The sequence below is a fragment of the Zosterops lateralis genome, assembly GCF_965231275.1.
Source record: "Zosterops lateralis genome assembly, chromosome: 11".
Lineage (NCBI taxonomy): Eukaryota > Metazoa > Chordata > Aves > Passeriformes > Zosteropidae > Zosterops > Zosterops lateralis.
The window spans coordinates 5,087,049-5,114,081 of NC_139771.1; the positions used below are offsets into that span (position 1 = coordinate 5,087,049).

A 27,033-nucleotide genomic window follows, 5' to 3' on the forward strand; every position below is an offset into this window, starting at 1 on the left:
CCACCTTGGAAAAGCTCTTGAACTTGGGAGGTCTTCCTCCTAGTCACAAGTCTGGACCTACTCAAGACTTTGGTGTACACTGCACCTGTTATTTAACACATGATCAAGAAACTGCCCTGCCTCTTCAACTGGATCCAAATTGAAGAATTTACCTGAAATAAACAAGGGAGTCTGTGTGGAAGAGGCCTGCACCAGTCTCTGGATTGCTAACCATTTACCTCTGCCAATGTTCCCAAGTCATCTCCTAACACACCTGAGCTTCTTCCTCTGGGAAGGAGAGATTCTGCAATATGCTAGGAAGCAGAAAGGGTAGGGGAAACTGAAACCTCTCCTTGAGGCACCTTCTGGAAAGCCTGCGAAGATGTCTTGTGAAGGGAATAAAAGCAACCAGAAGGAAGTATAGAGCAGAGGCTGTTTACCCTCAGAAATTTATTGGGCAGCCAAGGGGCTGCTTCATCAGTCCTAGTGTTCTTTAGCAACAGTGCTGCAACACAGGTTATGATCCAGAGGCAGGAGCAGTCCCCAGGGGAAGGCAGCCCAAGCTATGGGCTCAGGTGGAGTGCCCAGGCAGCAGGAATGTTTCCTCAGCCAGTATCAGAGCCCACTACTGAACCTGCCTGGACAACAACCAGACGATGTCTCAGGTACAACCAGAACAGGGAAAAGGAATATGAAATCCAGCCTTGAAGAATTCAGGTCTGAAATGCAATTCAGGATCAGGACAGAAGCCTGAAGTGCCCAGAAGTCCTACAGTACTAGTTGTGTGACACTGCCCGGAGTGACTGCTTCCTTTGGCTTCTGCCTTTAGAGTGTCCCCAGAGACCCTCCTTTACCAGCCACCTTCCAAAACAAACTCTCTGGTGCTTGGGATTTTCTCACCAGCCTTTCTGGTATTTTGCTTGGCCTTCCAAGGCCAGGGCATGACATAACTCCATTAGCTTGATGCTGACAGAAGTGATTCATTCAGGGAAGCTCGGATGTGCCACTTGTTGCCATGGTCTGGCTGACACGGTGGTGATCGGTCACCTGTTGGACTCGATGATCTTCAGAGGTCTTTTCCAACCGAAGTGATTCTGTGATATTGCGATGAGCTGTCCCCTCGGGGAGAAAGAAACCTTCAGTTAGTTGGTATTGCAGCAATGGCTTTGGGGAAAGGGAGCCGCGGCCGGTCAGCGGGGAGCAGCGATGGGGGAGCGGGGAAGGAGGAACTGCGATCGGGTGTCAGGGGCCCGCCCTCGGCCTGTGCCGCTCTCCGCGGGCCGCCCCTCCCTGCCCACCCCGGGGCGCGGCCGCTCCGCCTGCCCCCGTCCTCCTGCTGCTGCCGGGGCCCGGTGAGTGCGGGGAGGGCCTGAGGGGCGGGAGCGGCCAGCGGGGGGGGGTTCCTGTGTTCAGGGACGTTGGGGGGCTCTGCAGTCCCTGTCGGAGTCGGTGATCACATCCCCCGGGGAGGCCCGGCCGAAACCCCCGGTGTGGGGAGGCCCAGGCTGCGAGTTCAGCCCCCTCAGCTCAGTGCCGGGGCGGCGGCTCAGGAGCGCGTGGTTTGCGGGGCTGTGGAGCCGTGGAGTTGGGGCTCAGGAACGCGTGGAGTTGGGGCTGAGGAGCCGGGGTGTGGGGACTCAGGAACGCGTGGAGTTGGGGCTGAGGAGCCGTGGAGTTGGGGCTCAGGAACGCGTGGAGTTGGGGCTGTGTACCCGTGGAGTTGGGGCTGAGGAGCCGTGGTGTGGGGGGCACGGGGTCCCGGCGGCGGGAAGTGCCCACACGCTCACAGCGGTTTTGGCGCGGAATTGGGTTCGCCCAGGGAAAACCTCTGCCGAAGTAGGGTGAGTTTGTGTTGGGCGGTGGTGTCGGCCAGCAGTGATTGCGGGGCACCGCCTGATGACACGGAGTGCTGGTAACTGAGGTAAGGCAGTGATGTACTAAAGTGGCTGCCGGTTATTCTTGAAGCATGCCATTAAAAACCTTCACTTTTTCACCCCCGACACAGTAAATTCTACCCTTTTACTGGAAGATAATAGAAACATCGAGGTGTTCAATGATGATATCACATAAACAGCACTACTTATGTAAGCTTTTTTGATGATTGAGTTCATACATGAAATGCTATTATTGATAATTGGGGTTTTTTTCAGCAGCCCTATCTGTTGCTATTTTGTTATTGTGCTTAGAGGATGGACCATGTGGTCTTCCCCAACTTTGTCATGTGGTTAGAAAGAGTGGATGCAATCACAGAACTTTGCTGGTGAGGTCTCACAGAAGGAGAAGCATTCTTTATATTTTATATATCAGTGGTCTCAATCAGAGAGATTAAATTCTGCACAAACCTGTGCAGGAAAGTTGCTTGTGACGTGCAAGAAGACATTTGACTCGGTCAGAGTAATCCAGGATCACCGTTTGGGGGCTGAGCTACAATCAGTGCACCAGAAAAAGAGTTCTTTAACCTGACTCACCGTGAAGGTGCTATAGCTGTAGTTCTGTGCGAGCTGCTCTTGCATAAAGAGGGGTGGAAATCAGTACTTATTGCAGCGATTGGGGACTGGATGGGAAGAGTTTGGCAGCTCTGCTCTCCAGATGGAACTTGGTCGGTCTGTTAAAGGTTTTTTTGTGGTACTGATGGTGTGAACTCATCACGCTGATGCCCTGCAGGATAGGAGGAACCCCTCAGTGTTGGGATTGTGTTGGGTTGGGTGTGGACTGTACCTGTTCTCAAGTGATTAAAATAATTAACCTATCAGAAGACCAGATGGGGGAAAATGTGCCATCAGTTGATCAGCTGGAGAATTCAGTCAGTTGAGGAAGAGTCTCATGGATGACACAGCTGATGGAAGAAGAGAGGAACAAAGCAGAGGCACTAAATTCTTCTCCTTTGGTGTGCTCAGCCCTTGCTGGCTCAGCTCAGCCACCTGAGAACTGGCTTTTGGTTTTCCTCGTTATTTTATTGAGCTGCAGTAGTACAATTGTGAGATAAAGGGAGGAATTTTGTTGGTTGCCTTGCTGTGTAATTTCATAAGGTATTTTGGAATTGGTTTAGCAACCTGTCATTTCCTAGTTAAGGATAGAGGAAGGAGGGAGGAGTCAGGTGGCATTACATGTCTGCAGAGGAAAGAGTTGATTGACTGTGTAAGCGTAATGTAAAGCTGTAAAAAGTACTGTGCTATGGGTACAGAAGTTCCTCTTTGCTTCTGCTTAATGAACCTCCATGTTTACACCCTTAGAAGATTCTGTTTTTCTTTTTATGGTTGGCTGTGATACCTAAATATTTTTAGCTTTTTATGTATTTTCCATGTATTTGTAACTTTGTAGACTGTTAAAACAAAGTCACAACTTCTAGTACTTTTCCTGTCCTCCCCCATAGTTTACCAAAACCTTACTAATACATTCTTGAAATTCTGTTTAGTCTTAAGTATAGCAAGAACACTTTGTTTTGCATTTTACAGCATAGACACAGTAAAGTGTAGGGCAAAAAAAGACTGGGAGGGCTCCAGTGGGGGAGAACCTGGGGAGAATTACCTAACCAACTGCTCTTCTTACTGGACAATATTTGATAGATATGCTAATCAACCTTGTAAAAATTGTAGAAATACTGTATTGTGTGTACATATCACCATATTGTGCATCATTAATGCAATTAAAGTCTTGGATTTATATTATCATTTTGACACTATTTGGAAAGGTTTTGTGTTTTATTCCAGGCAACAGCTGAAGTATTCAGGTATTTCTTGATGCCAGAGAGTGAAGAGTGAATTTTCAAATGTTAAAAGTCAGTTCAAATATTGTCAGTCAGTTTAAAAATTTGCCTCTTCCCATTTGCTTTCTCTGAACAACTACATCTGAAGGAATTTGAGGTTTTTGGATGGAGTATGGTTTAGGAGCAAGACATCAGGGTATGTCTTATTTACATGATATGCAATAGGAAGGAAAATGATGAAGAGAAACCAGCTGACTGCAGCATTTGTCACTGAAAGATGAAGTGATACCCTTCTTGGGAAATGATTTTTGTGTAAGCTTTGGGAAGTATTTTTATGTGGCAGTTAAAAGCTTTTAATATGCCATTCTTATGGTGCAGTTACTCAGGCTTGGGAGGGCAAAGACAGAGAAAACAGCCAGTCTCTTAAGGAATGTGTCAGCCCAATGCAGTTCTGGGAAGTGTGGGATGTTCCCTAAGGGAGCCATCCTGGTACATGAACATCCCCATTGCATCACCACTGTAGCTGCACCATGGTGATGCTTGCAGTGGGAATTCTACCTGACTGATTTTAGTTCTAAGAATCCGTTGTATGACATCTCTGTTTTCTACAATGGATTATCAGCATTAAGATTTTCTGTAAAGTAAACAAAGCAACAGGTAAAAATAACCAAGTCACATGGAAACCCAAACGTACACTGAATGTGGTAGTGTTACATCTTTTCCATCAAGTCAAATCTCTAAGAAAATTTAACATTTTCTTCTAACTGATCTTAGGGCTTTTTTGGTATTGTTAACCTTTTTGGCAACTCGTGTTGCTCTTGGAGTCTTTACAGTAATTTGGCAGCTACTATCAGATATAGTGAAGAGAATATCACCAGCATTTTGTATTTTCATGCAGTTTAGTGGTTATGTCTGTGTGAACATTTGGATAGAGGTGCTTGATGAAGATGAGATACTCTGTGTGTGAGGAGTATTTGCCTTTGCTATACACTAAAGGAAATACTTGGTTTACAAGACCCGACCCAAATACTTTCAGCATATTTGAATGTTAACTTAGGTGATCTGGTCAGTGTGAGAAAAAGACTTTGTATGATTATTTCTTTACTTACTATTGGTTTGTAATTATTTTCAGTTTTGGGTGAGGATTGTCAGCCATATACTGGTTATTTTGGCAAAGTACAGTTTACACCATCCTGTCCTGATTTCTGCTGTGGACCTTGTCTGGATCCATACTGCTGCTCTAAGGTATTCCTAAAATTTGATAAACAAAATTCCAGTGCAATCAGCTTAATGAAAGGTATAAGGCAAACTGAATGTATACAACACATTATAATTCTGTCATCAAATGACAAAACCACAGTTTAATGGTTAAATCTTCCAAAAGGATCTTTCTTCTCCATATTTCTATCAGGGCTCAACATTAACGCCTGTTACTTACCTGTAAAATGGGAATAATGAGCTGGATGAATTAATGCATGAACTGATGTGTGTCTCTTGATCATTTTCAAATACTTACACTCTGTTTAATTTCTCTAAGGATGGCTGACCTGCAAGACACTTGGGAAGATTTAAAGAAGATGAACGAGAATATGAGGAAACTCAGTGAATCGCTGTCTAACAACTGGTTGGGATGAAGCTTTAATATGCTTTTTTTTCACCTTGGTGGGAGGCCTTCAAGACCTGAGACAATATGCACTGATGTGTGTTAAAACGATTGTTGTTGTCAGTATCACTAGAGTGTGTGGAAAATCCTTGTTATTGAAAGCTTAACTTAACACTTTAGAATGCTCCAGGACACCAGATAGGTGCCATTGGTACCTGCTCCAGATGGAGAATGTTACCAAGTGAAAGGCTTCTCAAAGGAGCAGGGAGGACACACTCCAAAACCACCTTTTTGGAGTTCTGACTGTAGTCACAGAGAGGATAATGTGGAAAATTGCCAGCCGTGCTTTGGGAAATCAGTGACGGAGGCTGGCTGAGCATAAACTTGAGCTGAGCCACTGGCTTATCTTGCACCTGGCTCAGGTGGAGCTTAACCACTGAAGGATGTCTGGGGTGAAACACTGGTCTGAGCTTGATGTTGTCTCTGTGAAGCATAGAAGAGCACACATATCTCTGCAGGGAAAGTGAGGATTACTCCCCTACCCAGGCATGAGAGGCCTTGTTCAAAGTACAACTCTGGTCCTTGGAGGCCGTGATGATTGTGCAGTTGTAGTGTGGGAGCAAAGACTGCCAGATATCCTTTAGCCAGATGGAGGAGGGAGTGACACTGAAATGTCACACTTCTGCTCTGCCTTTGGTTCAGTTTGACTGAAGGTGACAGAAACCCTCATAAAATTGGTGTTTGGTTTTCTCTCCATGTAGAGGATGAGAATTTGACCCCACTTGGTGGATAAATTGCTGTGCTTGCTCCTCTCTCCTCCCCGCAGCAGGGATGCCTGTTTCAGAGCATTACCTGGGTGAAACTAAGCTTAATTAATGGTGAAGGTGAGCTTAGTAAAAAGCTAAATTTGTTGATTTTTGTTGTTAATCACTGACTAACTTTAGTTACTTAGGGCTAATGCGGTAAATGCATTTATCCACAGCTGCTCCAAACCTGTGTATGGTTTATTTGGTTTTGGATTTTGCCAAACTGCTTTGGAATGGTGCTGTCAGGCAATTGTCAAATCCATATTTTTAGTACCACAGGCAACAAAAACAAACTCTTTTTAGTGTACATTACCTTTCATAAGCATTTGAAACTTAGCTAGGTAACTTGAATAAGTCATAAATTCCATTTTTTGAGATGAATTCTCTTGTTACAGGATCTCTGACACGAAGGTTTTTCAGGATCCCGATGATTTCTTCGATTCTCCTAACCCCAGGTAAGCCATGCAAGCTTTTAAAATGGGATTTGTGTGGACGTTCTTCATTGGGTAATCAGGACATGTGGTCTTGGCAGTGCTGGGTTAACAGTTGGACTCGGTGATCTTAAAGGTCTTTTCCAGCCTAAACAATTCCATAATTCCTTGCTGCTAGAATACAAAAATAGAAATACTTATTTGTGTGTTAAGGGTGTGGTGCACTCAAAATCTGTGTACGTGTTGGAAGAAGGAGAGAGATGAGGAAGAGGTTGGATATTGCTATTTAGACCATAACAGTCTCTGTGTATAATCTGTATCCTCCCTGCTGAACAGGAGGTTGAAGCATTAGCACAGAATCACGGAAGAGTTGGGGTTGGAAGGGACCTCTGAAGATCCAGTCCAGCCGCCCTGTCACGGCAGGGTCACCTGCAGCAGGTGACAGAGGAATGTGTCCTGGTGTGACTTGAATGTCTCCAGAGGGGAGACCCCATGAACTCCCTGGGCAGCCTCTTCCAGTACTCTGCCATTCTTAACAAAACAAAGTTCTTCCTCATGTTGAGGTGGAACATCCTCTGTTTTAGTTTATGGCCATTACTCTGTGCTTTGTACTCTTAGAAAATCCATAGTGGCTCTGGAAGAAAATCTGCTTTTGTTTGAAGTATCTCCTTGGTGTTCTAGCATCTTTTGCAGTTAGTTTTTATCAATATTTCTCCATCTGTTTCAATCTTGGGAAGAAGTGAATTCCTTTAAGCCTGTATTGGTGATGACAGGAGTCCTGCTGTAAAAATGTGTCAGTCTTTCACAGTGCAGATGATGATGAAGAGAGGGCAGGGATTAATCACAGGATGTTACAGGGTTGTAATGGACGTTAAGGATGATCTATTCCCAGTCTCCCCTTGCCATGGCCAGGGACACTTCCCACATACTGAAGGTGCATCCAGCCTGGCCTTGAACACTACCAGGATTGGGGCATCCACACCTTTCACTGTCAGCCTTGTTCTAGTGCATCACCACCCTCTCTCACAGTAAAAACTTTCTTCCTAATATCCAACCTAAATTTTCCCTCTTTCCATTTGTACCCATTTACTCCCTGTCCTCTCACTTCAGTTCTTGACAAAGAGCCCCTCTCTGGTTCCCTGGAGCCCCTTCAGACCCTGGAAAGTGTTGTGAGGTGCCCACACAACCTTCCCTTCTCCGGGCTGAACAGCCCCAACTCTCCCAGCCTGTCTCCTCAGGGGAGCTGCTCCCTTATCAACATCGTGGCTTCCCCTGGACTCGCTCCAGGACTTCCGTGTCCTCCTTACGCTGGGGACTCCGGAGCGGCGCTGGGTGACGCCGGGCGCTGGCCGGTGGACGCCTCTGCGTAGGTTTGGGCGATGGGGCTCCCCTTTAAGGGGCGGTGCGGGCGCCGTGACGTGAGCGGGGCCGGGCGGCGAGCGCGGGGCGAGCGGCGGCGAGCATGGGGTAAGCGCCGGGGCTCCGGGAGCTGGCCACGGGACCCCGACAGCTGCAGGGGGAGCCCGCCCGGCCTTCCCGGTACCTCCGGCGGAGCGGGCTCAGTACGGGCTGCGAGCGGGGCCGAGCGAGCGGCATCGCCGCCGGGAGCGGTGCGGGCGCGGGTCGGGGCCGTGCGCCCTCCCCGGCACAGCCCCCCCGCTGGGTAAATTCTGGCGCATCTTTTCCTGCGGGGGGAGGAAGGAGCCGCGCTAAAGGCAATAGGCGCTGCCGTGGTGGTGTGCAGGGGGTATGTGGGTGTCTTGGAGTCTTGGTCTTTTTTGGCGAGGTCTCTTCCGCAAGGAGAAGGATTTGTTGTAACACATATTTTGGAAGAGGGATGCCCCTTCTCAGCTAGGCTGATACTCTGTCTTCAGATGCGTGCTTCCAGTACAGCAGGCGTGAGCCTTATCTTCAAGTCAAGACTTCCTCTTTATAAATGACAGAAAAGAAATTTAGGAAGGAGCAGTTAAATTGTTTGAATTACCTTTGTTTTCAGCTATGGAATGTTTAAAAAGAGAACCATGGATGTCTCAGCTTGAGGAGATGGGTGACTCCTCTTTTCCCTTTCAATTACATTGCAGCTTTGAAAAATTACTGTTATGCAAAGGCCTAGGCTTGACATCAAACATGCCTTCTTGTTAGGCAATTTTATTAGAAAGGTGGTAATTACTCACAGGAATACTGCCCTTGAAAAGCCACCTGGATATGACTCTGGAGGAAAACCACATCTCAGAACTTTCCAAAATGACTTATGACTGAGCTGTCCCATTTCGGGTGTTTCAATACTGGGAATTGCAGTGAGTGGTACCATCTGTGACTGCAGCCAGTGGGACACCAAGTAGGTATTTGTTTAGTTACAGTCAGTGCCCAATGTTTTGTTATGTATGTTGAGGTTTCTGTGCTTTTTTAACCAAGTAGTAAGCTGTATTCCTTCTGGAAGAGTTGTCCTGCTTCCTTGCCTGCCAGGTATACTCCACCCTCTCTCTCCGTGCCAATTTCTTTTAAAAGGCAAGTTTTGCCTTGTTTCTTGATGGCTATGTTAATTTAATTCTTCACTGTGTAGAGAGAAGGGCTGATGTCAGTTGGAGCATTTCTTTGTGTCTGCAACAAGATAAGCATTCTGTTTGAACATTTTGTAACATGACAGGAGACAACAAAGGGTAATTTCCTTTAGTGGCCTGTTCTTTCTTAGGAGTTGCAGATATTACCTTAGACACTGCCCTTGAGAAGGAGGTGATGGTTTCCTGGCATTATGGGTCAGAAAGTGTTCAGTTCCCCATTCTTGGGCTGATTTCTAGATCGAGTTACCACCCTGGCACACGGCTCACAAATCCCATCTTTTTAAGAGAACTTCCTCTTTCTGGGGGCTAGTTACAAACTACCTGTGGACTTGCCATTGGACTCTGTGATCTGGGTGTTTCTTCTCCCTGCTTGGAAGTCCTGCCACAATTACACCCTAATTCTAAGGACTGGGTTAGGGAAGGGCTACTGTGGAATGTTTGTTGTCTTGCCTGGCTGAGCAATTTCCAGTTTGTTTGTACTTTTGCTTTTTTGCTGTGTTTATTCTGAGGTCTTCTGCAGTAGTGCCAGCAGGGTGCCAGGTTTCAGTAGATTTCTTTTTAGTATCATCCTTTAATATTACTGTCTGTCAGTATTTATATTGAGCATCAGGTGCTGTTGAGGCAGGCATACACTTGGGGCAGTCCTTTTAAGTGTGTTTCACATTGCAAGCAGTCCATACCCTATGATCTTAGGACATTTTAAAGACAATAAATTACACTCCATTGGAGTGTATTAATAGTGCACTTCTAAGTACTTGAAAGCATTTGCGTTTGGAAGCAAATGTAAGCATTCTAGGAAAAGTATAAAAGTCAGAGTTAACTCACATTCAGGCCTTTTACTTTGTCGATCACTCCTTAAAGATCATGTGGAGCTTTTAGGTCAGGATGTAGGCATAGGTTTCATACTGCTGAACTTGATAAATTTGTCACCATTTTTCCTTGACCATAAGTGATTTCTCTGATTTCTGCTACTAGTGAACGTGTTGTGGCAAGAGTTTACTACTGGAAGGCGTTTCAGGATATTTTTCCCCCCGTTTTAATTGGATCACTGAGTTTTTCCGTGCTTTACTCTGGTTTCAAAGATGGATTGTGAGCATAAAGGTAAATTTAGTTGGTTTTCCCTTTTCATTCTGCTGTATGTAGTATTCTTATTTTAAGAAACTGTGCAAAAAGCACAGCACTGATTCACCAGGACAGGACTTATTTTCATTGGTAATGTGATTACTTAGCCTTGGTATGCCAATCTTCCAATAGTGACCCTTACTGGAAAAGGAAGTTAGATGACTCATATCTACAATTCAGCTAATTGTGAAGCATTTGAGTGTTTAAGGAGGTGGAGCAATTCAGAACATCTGTATCAGATTACAGAAGAAAATAATGTATTTGGGGCAGCTGATACTGGGCTTTCTAATTGGAAACAAAACTTCGCATGTCTGTATATGCAGTTAATTGAGCTTTGTTTCTGAATTAATTTCTGCCTGTAAGTTACAGCAGATTGTGTAACAGGTACAGTAATGCTTGAGGCAAGGCTGTTCCTCCTTATGAGAAGGGGGAGGCAGAATGTCCATCTTCCTGGGAAGCTTTGGCCAGCAGAGACAGACCAGCCTTGTTGGATGAGGATGTGCTCATTTGGGGTTTGAGCCATGCGTAGTCTTGTGGCTTCCTTGTCCTTTTGTGATATGGAGAAAATCCATGTCATTCTACCTGCTTTTGTCTGAAATGTGGCATCTGCAATAGGCTGCTACAGACTAACCAGCATATTTCTATCAGTGATATGATTATCCTGATTTGCTTTGTCTGGTTTAGATATTTTCAAGCCCAAATTTTCTCCACAGACAAGGTCAAAAATACTGGGATATATGCCTCGTTTTTCCTCCCCTGCTATCACTATCAGGGACTCCAGTTTACACTTGCTGGTCTGTTTGGATACTCCAGGATCTGTCATAGGGGCCAATGATAAGAAAGTAAATCATGAAGATAATTACAGAATCACAGAATTGTCAGGGTTGGAAGGAACCTCTGGAGATCATCCAGTCCAACCCCCCTCCAAGGCAGGGTCACCTGGAGCAGGTTACAGAGGAATGTGTCCAGGTGGGTGTGAAATGTTTCCAGAGGGAAGACTCCATGAAAATTGAAAAAAAGCTTCTAGAAATGTAAGCAGTCTCTGTTTAATGAGATTTCTTTTCCAGTGCTGGTCCTTGATATTTTCTGTAATAAAGGAGTTAAACTGCATACATCCTGTTCTGTGGGGCTCGTGTTCAGGCACAGCCTAATCTCACCAAGGAATGTAAGCTTCTTGCCTGGAAACAGCTGAGACTTGGATTTGAAGCTACTTAGAAAAATGTTCTGTGCTTTTTACCAGCCTGAAGAGTAAACATCAGCTTTCACAATTAGCAGTGGCAACTTGCATTGCAGGGTGCTTGCTTTTGTGTTCACTGTGTTCTTGGTGAAGAAGCTGCTTGAAGGTGGCAGAGAGTTATGAGTTGTGGTGTCTGCTACTACAGACACTTAGGTTCCATTTCCTCAGAAACCAAGCAGGAAGGAGAGGTTGAAAAATGCTGCCTGGGTGCAAGAGTCAGATGTGCATGGCTGGGTTAGTGTGCTCTGCTAACCACAGGGAGCTGTTGACAGCAGCAAACAGGACAGCCTGGCCTGAGCATGCAAAGACACAGCAAGATTGATCACTTGGATTTCTTTCAGAAGTTAATTTTCCTGTGGCTCTGTGCTTCATTGACTGTAGGTACCTACCAGGGTAGAGTGTTCCCTGTAGCTGTGGGTTTTGCTGTGCTTCTGTGTGACTCCGAAAACAGTAAAAATTCAACATACAAGTTGACTCTGAAGAGAGCTTGTGGAAGTGGTTGCAGGTAGGGTAACCCTCAGAGAAGGATCCTCTAGCCCAAGAAACAGAGATTCCTTTAAAAACATGTTCAAAATACCACAATGGCTATTTATTAGGATCTGTAAAAGTTGAGTGTGTCAGTTCCAAAGGTAGTTCCAACTCTGCTCTTTCATATACTGCCATAAAAAAAGCCATGGCTTGAGGTGTAGCTGGATATATTTGTTTTGCCCCAGATTGTGTTTGTAGATGTCTTATGGGAGGAGGAGAATACCCTAATTGCTCAGCTTTTTAAAATTGCAGCTGTAGGGTATTTGGTGAAAAGAAAAAAATAGTTTAATTTCAGGAGGTTACCAGTTGTGTAGAGATTGGCCTTTTGACAAAATCTTTGTATCCAAAACAATTTATACCATTCATTTTTGGTGTTATACACCTCTAGTTTTATTAGCATGATCTCTGGCTCTCAATTCCCCCAAGAAGTAAACTTGAAAAACCTCCCTTTTTTAGGTTGTGAAAGGAACTAGTCATCAAAGTCACTTTTTTGACTCTTTTGGTGAAGGTCTTGTTAATAATGCCATTTAAACTAAGTAGTGGTTGGCCAGATGTCACCTCTGCTGCAGTGGTCTGTTCGCATTTGTACAGTGTTAGATTTTCCTTGATGATCCTTGTTGTGCTGGATGAATAATATTCCAGAATCAGTTCACAGTAGCATAGGATAATTGATTTATGTAATTTAAACTTGCTCATGCCTGTACACAGTGTTTGGAAATTTTACATGTGTGATGATATATGAGTATTGTGGGCAAAGAAAAGGATGTGTTTCTTATAAAAGCTGGGTTATAAGGCAGGCAAAGCAGGTGGATATAACTGAGTCCAAACTTCCTTTTACTGCAGTTTTGGTGTGTTTGACAAGTCATACACGAGGTTTCAATTTGCCAGGAAAAAAAAATCCTTTAATTCTTTGGCCAAGTTAGTTTCTAATTAGTTGCTTAAATCTGCTTTCTAGAATTAGTATGGTATTGGCAGTAGCAAACTCATAATATTGCAGTTTTTGTGGGGAAATTTTTTTGTGTCACTTAGTTGTGTTTTTTTTGTTTTTTCTCAGTTAATCTTGCTCTGTTAATTCAGTTTAACCATCTAAGGAAAATAAAATCCTTCCCGTTGCCAGATTTGAATTTGGGTGTGGGGGGTAACATCCTGTGTCCTTGAAGTGGGTGGTAGGAGGGGAACTGACTCATGTTGTTTGCCTTAAATATCCATAATCCATCTACATTCTCTTTTTGCCACTAAAGGAACATGTAAAATTTATTTACCACTTGCAGAAGCAAATGCTTTTAATTGTGTTTAAGGACAGTTTGTATGCTGAGGGTCCAATGGACTTGAAATTATCTGAGGGCCTGGATGAAGCCTCAGTGTTAATTCTTGCACTGCTGATGAGAGACTTCAGTCTCTCTGAATGCAGCCTTGCCTTTTCCCCTTGTTATGTGCATATTTTAATGTACCAGTTACTTATAGCAATTACTCTCAGTTGTCTACAAAGTGTACAATAATAGATGTCTTGGCAAACTTCACCGGAAAATCGTGTTTTTAGTATGTATTAGAAAGGGATTTATATAAATAGACATATTTAGTACAAGTGCACTCTTTGTGGACCAAGAAGAGATGCTTGTATACATATTCCATAATAACCTGTTGGATCAGGATGTCAGATGTCTGAGTAAAACCACAAACTCCAGGAAGTTCCCTCCCTGCCACTTTCTTGTAACGACTGTTTAGGAACACGTTGTGCTAAACATGTTATTTTATAAAAATGGAGAATTTTTAAAAATATGTAAATATAATATTAAAAAATAGTAGTTAGCTTTATTTCAAGTAGGTCTTTGTGTATAAAATTAAAGTTTATTTTTTGGGCTTAAGGTAATCCACATCAGATGCCTATTTAAACAAACACCTAAAGGCTCAATTCAGTTCATATTTAGCAAACTTCTTCCTGAAAGACTCTTGCCTTCTCTTTTTCCATAGCACTCTGGCAGTTGCAGAGTTTCTTGCTTCCCGTGACATTATTGTTGTTGTTTTAGGTTGTTTCTCACACCAGAGCTGGGTCCTTGGGCTGTGCTCAGCTGTGGGCTCTGGGAGATGTAGCCCAGGGCTGTTAATACTGCAAGTAAACAAAAGAGTTGTTTTCCTGGGGCTCCCATTGAAAACTCTCCTTTTGGGAGTACCCAGAAAGAATTATGGAAAGTAGTGCTGAGTTTTAGGGGTTTTCATTTAATCTGTGTCCCTGCTAGAGCAGTTTGCAGTTAGTGATGGCTTGAGCTGCTGCTGCTTTGAGGGGTTAGTAAAAATAAAGTGAAACCCTTTTTGTGACATTAAGGTGCTGTAAATGGGCGGAAACCCAGCAGAGATACTGTGAAATGCTAATTGAGTTAACATTTGTCTGAAACATCAGACAGCACCATTCCAATCCACTCTTCACTGCATTGCAGAGCTTGTAAAATGACTTTGCAGTTACTCAAACCTGCCAATCTGATGAAACAACCAAGATTTTGTAAAATTGAAACCATGCTGTTCAGTCTGAGTCTTAAGCTGCCTGTTGCCTACCACAAGAATCACTTGGAAACTTCCTGATCATGTAGAGATCCTGTTTTAGGAGTGACCAAGGCTGCACCAGCAATTACTGTGATTGCACCTGGACTAGGAGGCTTAACTCTGGTGTATATTTTGATTGTCTGCTTGTGCTGAAGCTCCTGGCTGTGCTGAAATAGCCTGGTCACTCTTGCAAGTGTTAAAGTCAGGCTAATGTTTTCCTGTGATTTTGCTTTCTGTGTAATAGTAAATTATTTTTGTTTAATCTTTAGGAAAGTCGTTCTTATGTTTTGAGTTTCTATGCTAAAACATTAAACTGAGGAAGTGTGTTGTTAATAAAGTTGTAAAAACTAATCCCTCTGGAACGCTCTTGGGAATTCTTACTGGTGTGGTTTTTTGGTTTTTTTTGTTTGTTTTGTTTTGTTGTTTTTTTTTTTTTTTTTTTTTTTTTTTTTTTTTGTTTTTGTTTTTTTGTTTTTTGTTTTTTTTTTTGTTTTGTTTTGTTTTTGTTTTTGTTTTTTTTTTTTTTTTTGTGTGTGTTTTGTTTTGTTTTTGTTTTTGTTTTTGTTTTTTTTTTTAATATTATTTTCCTGCTAAACTTTAGAGGCAGTATCTGGCATTGTATGGCTGTGACAAAAATGTTAGTTAAGCATCTCTCTCTGAGGACTTGTTTGGTCATGCCCCATACCTGAGTCAGGGCAAATGTGGATATTTACTATTTCATCACATTTCTGGGAACTGGATCCTTTTTTGGAGCAGTAAGGAATTACATACATATACTCAGTTTTTTATTTTACTTTTAGGAATGGCCTAAATTAGCTTTTGAAGTCTTTCCAGACCACCCCATGTTACAGCCATAACTCAATATTTGTAAATGTTTGCTTTTAAAAGCAGCAGTGCTTTTGAAAAGAACCTTGCCAATGTGTTTCTTGAAGCATGTAACAAATCTTGGATTAGATTAAAACTTGCACCATAAAAAGGCTGCTTAAACTAATTTTCATAACTAGGTGGTCTCATTGTTCATTTGGATATTTTTTCCTGTTTTAAGACAAAATTTTTAGTGTGTCCTACTCGCAGAAAGAAAGACAGAAAGAAATATGTGAAAACTTCCTGGTATCAGCTTACAAAATGTCACTGACTTAAGAAGAAGTCATTTATTAAGAGGAGTTAAAAATACATTGCTGGAATCAAAACTTTGATATTTGAAAATGCTTTAAATAAACTACATTTTTTTTTTCCACTTGACTCTTCAAGATTGAGATCTCCAACATGAACAACTGCCTTGAGAATTAACTTCTACAAACAGTATTATTTAGATCCCGGGCTCGGTTCTCACATTTTAATATGCCCATTGCATCTCATTCAGTCCTGAAAGGGGTGAAATAGGCAAGTAACTCCCTTTATGTGAGCTGATAGATATTTTGAATAATTAGACAGCTTTAAAGGTGAGTCTGTGAGACATTCTCATTACACATACACCTCAGTGCTTTCCAAAGCTCAGAGGGTGGGGGTAGAAGTGGAGGTGGGGCAAGGCAGGGGAGAGGTGGTGGTAGGAAAAGGCAGGATGTTACCTCTCCAGATTTATTAAATGGAGTAAATCTCTCCATACTTGCTTTCCTGTACATTTTATGAGAAGTTGCAGTTTGTCATTGCTGCAGTAAAAACTGCTGTTAGGTTTGATTTTGCGTCTTATGAAATCATTTGCAAAAGTTCACTTTTCTGTGAGGAGAAAGGAGGAGGAAATGTCAGTGAAGGAGCTCAAGCTGTTTATAACTGGGTGTGCTTTATTTAGACTATGGTATATATAATGTGGGAATCTGGAAACCTGAATTGTGGCTGACGCCAGCAGAGCACTCTGAGCTGGGGCTGTGGCCACGCCGATTTCTGCACTCTGACGTTTGTTTGAAGAATCCAGGGGTCAGGTGTGCTTTCAGTTTTGGTTGGCTTTTGCTTTCTCATGATAACCATTCAGGGGAAGAATCTGTAAGCAACAATCCCTCACGTTTTTCTTTTTCATTTATGTACAATGCTAACAGTAATTAAATTATAATTTAATGTGAAAATGTTTTTTTCCAGATATTTTAGAGCCCTTTAGGCAGATTTATCAGGTGAAAGCAATTAAATGAAGCACTTTGTCTCAGAAGAAGCACACTGCAAGAGAGTCTTTATACAGTGCCTGGAATGTCTTGTCTCCTGAAGGTTAGAAGGTTCACTGAGTAAAGTATGTTGAGCACCATTCTGACTTCACTTGACTGTCATCCCTCAGTGGCAGCCTTCCTGCACCTTTTTCAGTAGTGGGATATCACTTAAATGCTCAAGAAGTGCTCAGTATTCCTTGGGCAGTAAAAAGGCATTCCATTATGGTAGTGACTGACCATGCAGAAATTCCAAAAGAGTATTGCTAGTTTTGATTGTCAATAAAAATAGTTAGAAAACAATTTCTTTTGAAGAACTCCAGTGTCGAAAGAGAATATCGATGACATGAATTACAAGTTCACAGCACTTACTGTTTTTTCAGTAAATGTCTCCTTACTTTGTGCTGTTCTAAGATATCAGCCTGCCTAAACCTAGCATTGGCAGAAAAATTATCTGCTGTGAAGTAGGTGATAAAAATGCCTGCCAATAATCGGTTGTTACACTCCCTAAAGAACCGTGAGCAGAGCTAACTCATCTCCGTTACTTTACTTATTTTACTGGGCTGTCTCTGAAAGCTTGTAATTTTGGTCTGCAGCAATCAGACAGTGTTTCAGTGGGTAGAACTGGATCCCAGTGTTTGCGCACACAAACACAGAACTCTAATGTCAACACCTGACACACCTGCACTTCAAACATGTGTCTCCATTTAACCCTTCCAAAGATGGGTGCAAAATGTCCTTGTGTCATGGTTGTGTCATTTTGCCAATGATACAAGTGATCCAAATGCACAGGGTGTCTCTTAACAACCTGGTGAAGATGAGGACATGGTGTCTTGGTTTTTTAGCTTTGCTTTTGTTGCATTCCTTATTAGAGGTAGCAAATATGAGATACCTGCTTCATTGAGCAGAAATCTTTATTAAAAATAAACAAATGGAGCCCATGGTCAGTGGTTTTATCTGTTGATGGCCAGCTTGGCTGCAGATGGGCTTGTGCTGTTTTCTCTCCTCATATAAGAAATTAATTTGATTGTGAAAGATAAGGAAGCTGTACCAGTTTCCTGCTGTACTTGGTAATTTATGATAAGTAAATATTTTTCCACTTTATTTCAGGTTTTCTGATATCTTTGATTCTGCCCAGCTTTTGCTAAAGTTCAAGAAGTTCATTGTCTGTACAATGTAGTGTCTTTGTCAGCCCTAATCTCTTTCCTTGACACAAGAATTCCTTTCCATAGCATAGTTTTCTAGAACAAAGCAGTTTTTCCTTTACTGAGAAAAAAACCAAGGAAGAACCTAGAAGATTCCTTTACTTTGTCTCTGCTCATGCTGGAGAATAACTGTGTGTGATGGAAGTAATGTCAACTTCCCCAGTGAGAAGCTCTTTCAGGGTTGATCCAGCAGTGGAAACAAGAGGAAAGAAAAAGCTCTTGGCTGCCCCACAAGTATCAGAAATTGGAGTTGACATTTCTTGTCCTGCAGTTTCTGAAGGTGTCTGCAGTTTGTCACAGGTGTTCCTGCTGTTTCTTCTGAACATTGGAATCAGGATGTGTAATGCAGTGTATGAATCCATTGAGTGCAGTTCTCTCTCTGTTTTCTTCTTCTCTTGAAATCAGATTTGTATTTTGCTTTTTAGGCTTGAAAGAAATTGGATTGTTTGGATGGTGATGAAGTGGCTGTGAACTTGCTGCACTGAAGTGAAGCTAATGCTCATGAGGATGAGAGGGCATTTAAAAGCTGGGTGTTTAGGAGTGCATATTTAGATCAACATCTCAAAAACGTTCTGTAAGGGTGCATATAAGTGGGGCAAAACATGGATGTGTTCCTCAACACGTTATTTTCACCTTTACATCCTGTGGTTGTGTAGCAGTAATCCATTTATTTTCCTGGCAGTTTCTGACATGGTTCCTGTGACCTCAGGAGGCTGCAGCAGTTCCTGTTTCCTGTTTTATATGTAAATGCTCAGTTGCAGTACACGGGCGCAATCCACAGTATCCCATTCAGTACTTCATGGTTGTATCCACAGTGCTGTATTTAGTGCTTCACAAAATCAGTGCTCAAGTCAGATACAGTTTCATAAAACCATTGTTTTGAAAGAGGTTTGACTCGAGCTTTTTCTTCTAGTTTTTGCAGAAACAGAATAAAATTGATGCAGCCTTTCTTAAGGGGAAAGAATGCATTTTAAATTGAGCCTTTTTTATTTGTCAGTGTTTGTGTTCAGTCAGTGCTCAGCTTACTAAGGGTTAAATTGCTCTAGAAGACACTGAGGTGAGGTCTCACAAATTTGAGCTGGAGGTAAAGCATTTTGCAATTCTTTTTGTCAGTGATTTAACCTTACAGTGTCACCAATACTCAAATCCAATTTTCACATTTGGTGGGTGTTTGGTAGCCAAGTGAAAATTGCTGAATGCTATGGAGATGTGTCATTTTGTTTAAAGCTGTTAACAGGAAACTGAGCAGGGAAAAAAACAAAGAGAACTCTGTAGCCAAAATCTCTACCAACAGGCAAAAACAGGATGGATACAAAACCGACTCTCTGGTGGTTATTTTAGAGCTGGTTGTTCGTTAAAACTGACTTCCTGCAATTGTTCCCAAAACCGATGTATAGTGTGTTTTTAAAGAAATAAGAGTGCTGGAGACTTTGGCATCCATGGAAGATGGCCTTTATTGATTTCAGACAGTAGGAAACAGATCATTTCACTTAGCACTTTAAAGGGAATTGTCACTGGCTTTGCTGTGATACCTTTTCTCCCCTGTGTGGTAAATGGAACTTGTAGTTTCCAGAGGTAACTGGTTTTGTCTGCCTCCATTATTTGGTGCTCATCACAGAAGTCAAAGGTGTTGCAATCTCTGGTCTTCCCGTAATAAATTTGGGAGTTTTGGGCGGTGTTTCTGTATCCCATAATGTAGCCTGGCATACTTGCTGTTGCAGTAGAGTCAGAATTTCAGTTCTTCCTAACTGGAACATGGATTCTAAAATACCTGTTTAGACATGCCAAGGAACCTGCCAAGAATCTGTTCAGCACTGGGATTGTCTTGAGTTTGGGACTGGGAGGTCTTAGGGAATGTGGAGAGAACTTGCTGTCACCCCAAAAGCTGGGATGCTTCATTGTGGGCGTGCTCTGAATCTGTATGTTCACTAAAACAACAACAGAGTCAGACTGAAATAAGGGGGACCAAAGACCCCTTGTCAGGGGTGGTTCAGCTTCTCCTGGCTTAGCAGACCTGGCCTCCTGCAGCACTGCCTTGCAGAGCTGTTTCTTGGTCCAGTAAGTACTGGAGTATTGGAGGTGGAGCAATGTGTTTGCTGCAGGTTTGGTTGAGGACTGACTCTTACCAATTCTGGTGGTCTCTCTCTTGCAGTTTTGGAGCCCTTATTGCCATTGGAATTACTGTTTTTGCAGTGATTGTTGTTACTATTATTCTGTGCCTCACCTGTTCCTGTTGCTGTCTGTACAAAGCATGTCGAAAACCACGGCGTAAGTAGCTCTAGATTTATTTTCTTTTTGACATCTTTAAGGAGGATTTTTTTAATTTTTAATCCCTCTTGGAAAACTGTGTTCCTATAAGAGGTGAAAATACTCTGCTCAGAAGTTGCAATACTTAAATATTAAAAAAAAGCATTTAAGCCTCTCCAGAATGTGAAGTTGCAGAGAGATGTTTCAAAATATTTTCTGAACATTTAAAAGTTCTCTTCCCTCCCACCACATGTTTGTTGTTTGGGGGTTTTATTTAGGAACCACCAGCACTAACCATGTTCCTTTTCTTTGCCTGTAGCTGTGGTGACCACTGCCACCACCACGGTGGTTCACTCTGCCTATCCCCAACAACCAGCAGGGCCACCCAACTACCCAGCAGCTCCATACCAAGGCTACCAGCCCATGCCTGTCCAGCCCCAGCCAGGGATGCCTGTGGCTCCATACCCTGCACAGTACCCTCCCCCTTACCCCATGCAGCCAGCAGGACCCCCAGCCTACCATGAAACTGTGGCAGGTAAGATAGCACCAAGTGCTTCTTCATCTCCTAAAACAGCTAAAAGGACAGTTGCTCTGGAGAACATCTGGTGTTATTGATATTTATTATTTTCTATGGCTGTGTTAATAAAAATGTAAACAAATTACATAAAAACTCAAGTTATGGTGGGTGCTGTTACTCACCCTGATGGAAGTTTCCCTATCACTGTTTCTGTGTTAAACATTGCCAGAGGAGGTGTGAGCTGGGGCTGTACTGGCAAAATTTGGCAATGTGTGGGGCTGTCAGCAGTTCCAGTAGAACATTTTACTAATTCAGCTGACATTTAATATTAAAATCAAAGCAAATTAACATATATACATACATATATATGTATGCATGAGTTGGATATTTCCACATTCCCTTTCCAATTTAATATTTGCTAGCTCTATTCTGTAAGAGCATGATGTAGTGACAGGGCAAGAGGGAATGGATTCAAAGTAAAAGACAGCATGTTTAGATTAGTGATTAGGAAAAAAAATATTTACTGTGAGGTTTTTGAGGCCCTGGCACAAATTGGCCAGAAAAGCTATGGACACATCTCTAGAAGTGTCCAAGGCCAGTTTGGATGGAGCTCTGAACAACCTGGTCTCTTGGAAGGTTTCCCTGCCCATGACAAAGTGATTGGAAGGAGAAGCCTGTTGACAACTTTATTATCAGAATCTTTTGTTCTTCAGCTTTCCTTCTTTCACAGCATTGTTTTCATACAGCTTTATTGCTGCCATGACTAATTCCCAGTTCTGCTGGTAATAGCTGTTCTCTGAACAATTGTCTCCAGACTGCTCAGAGGGGCCAAAACTAGACTGTTACCTGTAGGACATTCCAGCCCTCCTGCAAACCTCACTGTTCATCCTTTTAAGTAACATAGTCCTGACTAGTAAATAATGCCCTTAGAAAGTAACTTTCAGGACAACTCGAATATAAAATGGCTTTTCATGATGTGGAAGATTTGCACGCAGTTAGAAATTGTACATTAATAACAGGCAAACCAGCCCCACATGTGAAAACACTGACTTGGCAGGACTATTGACTCTTTTTCTGTCATAAATGCCAAAGAAGCTGTGGATTTTACAGGATTATGCCGAAGTGCTTTGGCTTCATTTTATCATATGAGGGAGCCAATAAATTAGTCATTTCACTTCTCTTGCTCTCTGGTTTCTCAGGCTGTTGCTGGTCTGTTAGCTTTAAAACCAGGTTGTTTTTTGATTTTTTTTTTTTTTTTTTTTTTTTTTTTTTTTTTTTTTTTTTTTTTTTCCCTCTGGGAACCTACCAAAGCACTTTCCGTGTTGCAGCTGAAAATGCCTCACAGTGAGAGTTCTTTCCTTCATTTCTCCTGCCTTTTAACCAAGGAGCTGGCTGTTAATTAGATTACAGTGCAGGGGAGAATACCTGCTCTGCCACACAGGAGCCAAACCCACTCACTTTACAAGATCAGCAGAAGATAACCACACTTGCACTTTCCAGGGATCTGATCAGGTGCTACTTGAACAGACTTGTGCTGTTTGACAGAGCTGAAAATGAAGATGCCACTTGAGAGCAGCTTTTCTCAGAACAGTAGAAAATAAGGATCTCTTTCAAAGGATACACATCTGGTATATAAGTCAAAGTCTTTCATGTGTTCAGTAGTGGTGGGAATTTTTTTTTTCCTTTTATTTTACTTCCTTAATTAATTTTTGACACTTAGCAGGAAAACATTTTCCCTGAAGGAATCCTAAGATGATTTCTCTAGTCCTTTTACTTGTGGCCAGTGTTTTTTTCTCAGCACACTATCAAGTATATCCTCTTGTATGTGCACCCCTGACTTCCTCTGGCTCTTTTTGAGCCATGTGATCTAGACACGAAGGGGTCACCAGATGTTACCCCTGCACTTTGAGGGGTAACATGTTGTGACGTGGGTGTGGACTCTCACAGAGGACAGCAGGAAGTAGCATGGTCAAACATGGAAGGCTTTTTATTATTTGACTTTAATCTACTTATATACATTTTTTATAGAGGGCCTAGATTGGCCCAAGGAGGTTACAACGTCCTGACTCCATTGGTCACTATGACTATCAGTCAAATTCATTCTCAGAGAACAACTATGTAAAACATACACATAAATTTTAAGAATACACATTGTTTACATGAAGCAGCGTAAGAATCAGGCTGCAAAGACTCAAACACTCAAAACCAAAAAAATCAAGAGCGACAGAGCCAGATCTGTTCCTTTTTTTTAGACTAGGTTCTCCCCTGAAGGCTACTCATGTACACTCAGCATCAAAAAAGCCCCAAAGCCAACAAGAACAAAGGTTGCTGTGATCTTACTTCTGAAATGCAGATGTTTTATGAGTGAGCACAAGTTGTTTTCAAGTCCAGTTAAGATACTGGCTAAGGTGAACCTCTTAACTGTGTGCTCAAAACAGAAATTGCCATATTATATTTGGACTTCAGAATGTACCTTTTACAAATCTGTTTTTTCTTGTGTTTTTCTTTTGCAGCTGGTGCTGGAGCCCCTTACCCCACCCAGCCCCCTTACAACCCTGCTTACGTGGATCCTCAGAAGCCCACCTATTGAAAAGCTATTCTACTGTGCTTCTGCCTACAAAACTTTTCAAAATGTAATTTGTTCTGTTTACACCATACACCTGTACTATATTTTTCTGGAAGACAACAATCTTTTGTCTAAGTAGAGTGAAAATCAATTCAGTATCTTTTTATTTTTAATGCTCCAAGGAAGGAGTATTTTTCTTGCAGAAGTTAATTTATACCTCAAGCAAATACAAAAAGAGATTTTGCTCTAGATACAATGAGAGAAATGTGAAGAAGGAGCAGAAATACAGAACCACAATACTATTTGCTGTGCAATAATTTTGAAAGGAATGGTCAAATATGAGCATTGTTGAATACCCAAAGCTGTAGCAATCTTTTGCACAGAATTAAAATGTAAAAACTTAACCTCTAAGAAACTACCTGATACATGTTACGTAAGTTCTGCCTGTTTTGAAGCTACTATTGTTAGGTAAGGTACCATTTAATACATTTGATTTACCATTCAAAAGGGAATTTTTGCAACACACTTACCTTCCATAAGGGGTAGTAAACCATGTTTAATTGCATTTGAGCTTGCTCTAAATAGCACAAGTTGGTTATTTCCTTGTTTTTTGTCCCAGTTTTAAGGTTTATAAACTGTGCCTCTGTGGAGTGTTTTAGCTAGACATTATCAGAGTCTCTGCCACTTAATGGACCAAATAGATCAAAAGCTGAAACCCTGAAAATTCTTCATTAAAAATATTGGATGAGTATTTCTTCTTTAGGTAGTATTGGACAAGCTTACTTCAGCAATCTGTTGATGAGTTTAGAATTAAAATCAGCCCCTTAACATGTGATTAAGCAGAGGTACCTTGGCAGTATTCATCCTGCCTCATCACAGAAAAGGAGTTTATTTTACAGGAGAGATGGGATGTTAGCAGAAGATTGGGGTTTTCAGATGCTCAGGGTTTTTCCACTGTCTCTAGTGGGAACTGTAGGTGGCAGGAACCTAAGAATTACAGACCTTTATAAATCCAATCTGCATTGGAGTAACAATATGTTGGGTGAGGGGCCACAGTGGGCATTAAACCTCCCTTTTGTCTTCAGTGTTCCTATAAAGCTGAGCAGAGAATGAGAAGTCAGGGAAAGGAAGGATTTGGTCACAGACAGGTAATGTGTTTTTTAAGAAGGTAATGCTTTCAGTCATGAAACATCTTGAGACATCCTCATGGCTTTTAACACTGCTGGGGTTTTAGGCTTTGTGAATCTTTTACTGCTCAAACATAAGGTGGAGGATTTTTTCACTGTCTTCAACAATTCTCTTTTCTGACATTGAAATGCAATTTGTTGTTAATCCTCATAGAACTGGGTTATTGCTTGCATGTATCACTGTGACATAATCAGTGAAATATTTTTAACATATCTTTTACACTGAGTTTACTTTTTTAGAGAGGCCATTGAGCCTTTTGTCCTGTGTTTCTACATTTAGGGTATATTATTGTTCGGTGGTATTGTTTTACCTCACAGAGTGGATGGAAATTGCTGCTGTCAAAGGCAGCCTTGTCCCTCTTCCTGATTTCTTGAGTCTATTTCTGGATTATTCCCATTCTTTTTTTTAAAGAAAGTTTTCAGGGCTTTTCAGAAGAGATTTGTTGAAAGTTTTTACATTGGAGTTCATGACAACCTGTGCCCCTCTGTTAACACCTCTCTGAGTGCTGAAGTTAATAGCATGAAATGGTGCTGGGAGGCACTTAGAGAGCAGGTATCAATGTATGTCCTGTGTCTGTGTTCCTCTTCTTCCCTGCCTTGTCAGCTGAGAAATTGGGCAAAATGTCCTTACACCATCAGGTGTTAGATGGGAACAACCAAAAAAGGATGGTGTCTCCTGGATGGAGGAGGAAGTGTTGCCTTAGAAATCTGGAATGTTTCTGTGGGAGGGCACTGAGTAACTGGAGAAATAAATCCCTTGCTACACATCCTACCCCTGGTGTTCATTCGTGGAGAAGGAGGGCAGAGATTGTTCCAGCACCTTTGTTAGCCAGGGAGAGCACAGGTACAGCATCCAGTGTGGGGCTTCCTGAGGTTTTTACTGTGCCCTGCTCTTCCTGTCCCCCAGCTGGTGCGACAGAGGGAGCAGCTCGTGGCAGTCACAGTGTCATGTTTGGGTTGTGAGAGGGAAATCTGCAGTTTCATGGCAGGATGGCTCAGTCTTCATCCCTAAAGAGATGGGAGGAAAGAAAGGTGGCAGCATTAACAGACATTCCCAAATATGAGGTTTTGGGGTGGAAACTGTACAGACCAAACAGATGGTCCTGAATTGTCACTGCTCTGTGTGTGGTGGTGGGAAGGGTTAAGGAGCCTGAAAATGGACACAAAGGAAACCTTCAGTGGACATGTGCAAATGATAACTATATAGAAGTGAGGAGATCAGTCATTAATGTACAAGAAACTGCCTTAGCAGTACTATTACTAATTCAGTTACAAAACTTACTGAAAGAAGATAAAATGGTCCAGCTCACAATTAATCAGATTGTGATTAATTTCTTATTAGTGCGTTAATCATCATTAACAATGAGGTGTAGGACCAAATTTTATTTGCTACTTGCCCTGCAGCCTTGTTGAAACTTGTTTTCAAATACTGAAGAGAATGGGATGGTTACAGAAAAGATGGCGATGATCCATAAGTTTTCAGTTTAAGGACAGCTGATGTGTCAGTCCCAGTAGCTGTTGCCTTCATGTCACATTTGCTCTCCACAGTGCTGTAAGGGAGGGAGCTAAGACTTTAAATGTTGATATATCTTTTTTTTTTTTTTTAATTCTGTAAGTGCCTTTGTTTCAGAAATGTTTTGTGAAATTAAAGACAGTAGAATATTGAGTTTACTAGATAATCACTGTTGCTTTTTTTACATACTGTAACCTCGCTTTGTATGTTGTTTGTAGGTTAAACATAAGTATTCAAACCAAATGGCATAAACTCTATGCACCTTTGTAATAAATGCAGTGTTTCAAGTACATTCTGTCAACTTGGTTTTCTCTAGCCTCATTTTGAGTATTATTTAGGGGTGTATCTGCAAAGCTACATTCTCCTTCATGTGTTTGACAGCTTGTGTTACTGAGTGTACTTTAGGTCACCTTGTATCATAAATAGCAGTTTTGGTGGTGGAGACTGAAGCCTAACCAAAATTACAGGTCACAACATAAAGCAAGGACAGTGTTAGCTCCTGAATGATCATTTGACAGGCTGCTGCCAAGCAACTCCAGAAGGATTGATTCTAAGGAAGTCTGTAATTCCATTAAAAATGTCTTCTCAACCTGTTTAGACTTGTGTGTTGAGTATTGTGCCTCATTCATCAACTGTTAATTCAACGAAGTAAGTGATGCCTTCTACTCTGTCTGCAGATGCTTTTGCTGAAGTGTTTGTGTATTTTATCATTTTGATAAAAATGCTTTAGAAAGGTTGTGTTCACACCCCTGACTTGTTAGTCTTTCACTTGAAAATACTTTCTCTGAGCAGGTCAAAAGTACTCTCTATATGACACCACGCAGCAGTGAATTGGTGTTTAGTGTATCAGCATTATTACCTTGAATTGCCAGCTACATTCTAATGCAGCATTTAAAAGAAAAACAAAGGGAGAAACACAGAAAATAAAACTCCACACTAACACGCAATCAAAACCCCACAATAATTGGGTAGTTTCGTAGTGTTACTACTTTACAGTCTGATAATGTATTGGGAGCTGCAATATAAATAATTTCACTTCCGGTTTTATTTCACATTTTCTCTTAGTTGAACTGGGACCAGCAGACAAAATGCATCCTCCTAAAAACCTGAATCTAGAAAACATATAATCAATATTTGGGCTAGAAATTCCACCAA

General features: G+C 41.9%; 1 protein-coding gene across 2 annotated transcripts; it reads left to right on the top strand.

Moving 5' to 3' along the window:
- Nucleotides 1–1,269: 1,269 nt before the first annotated feature.
- SHISA5 (shisa family member 5) lies at nucleotides 1,270–26,513 on the top strand. Of its 2 annotated transcripts, XM_083869413.1 has the most exons (7): nucleotides 1,270–1,331; nucleotides 4,818–4,930; nucleotides 5,223–5,309; nucleotides 6,490–6,549; nucleotides 20,001–20,116; nucleotides 20,415–20,630; nucleotides 23,126–26,513. In XM_083869413.1, exons 3-7 carry the CDS (start codon nucleotides 5,224–5,226, stop codon nucleotides 23,200–23,202), a joined length of 555 nt encoding a protein of 184 aa, XP_083725539.1. In that variant the 5' UTR covers nucleotides 1,270–1,331; nucleotides 4,818–4,930; nucleotide 5,223; the 3' UTR covers nucleotides 23,203–26,513. The 2 variants fall into 2 exon arrangements, with proteins under 2 accessions (XP_083725539.1, XP_083725540.1); XM_083869414.1 differs by lacking the exons at nucleotides 1,270–1,331; nucleotides 4,818–4,930; nucleotides 5,223–5,309; nucleotides 6,490–6,549 and adding an exon at nucleotides 7,870–7,992.
- Nucleotides 26,514–27,033: the final 520 nt, after the last annotated feature.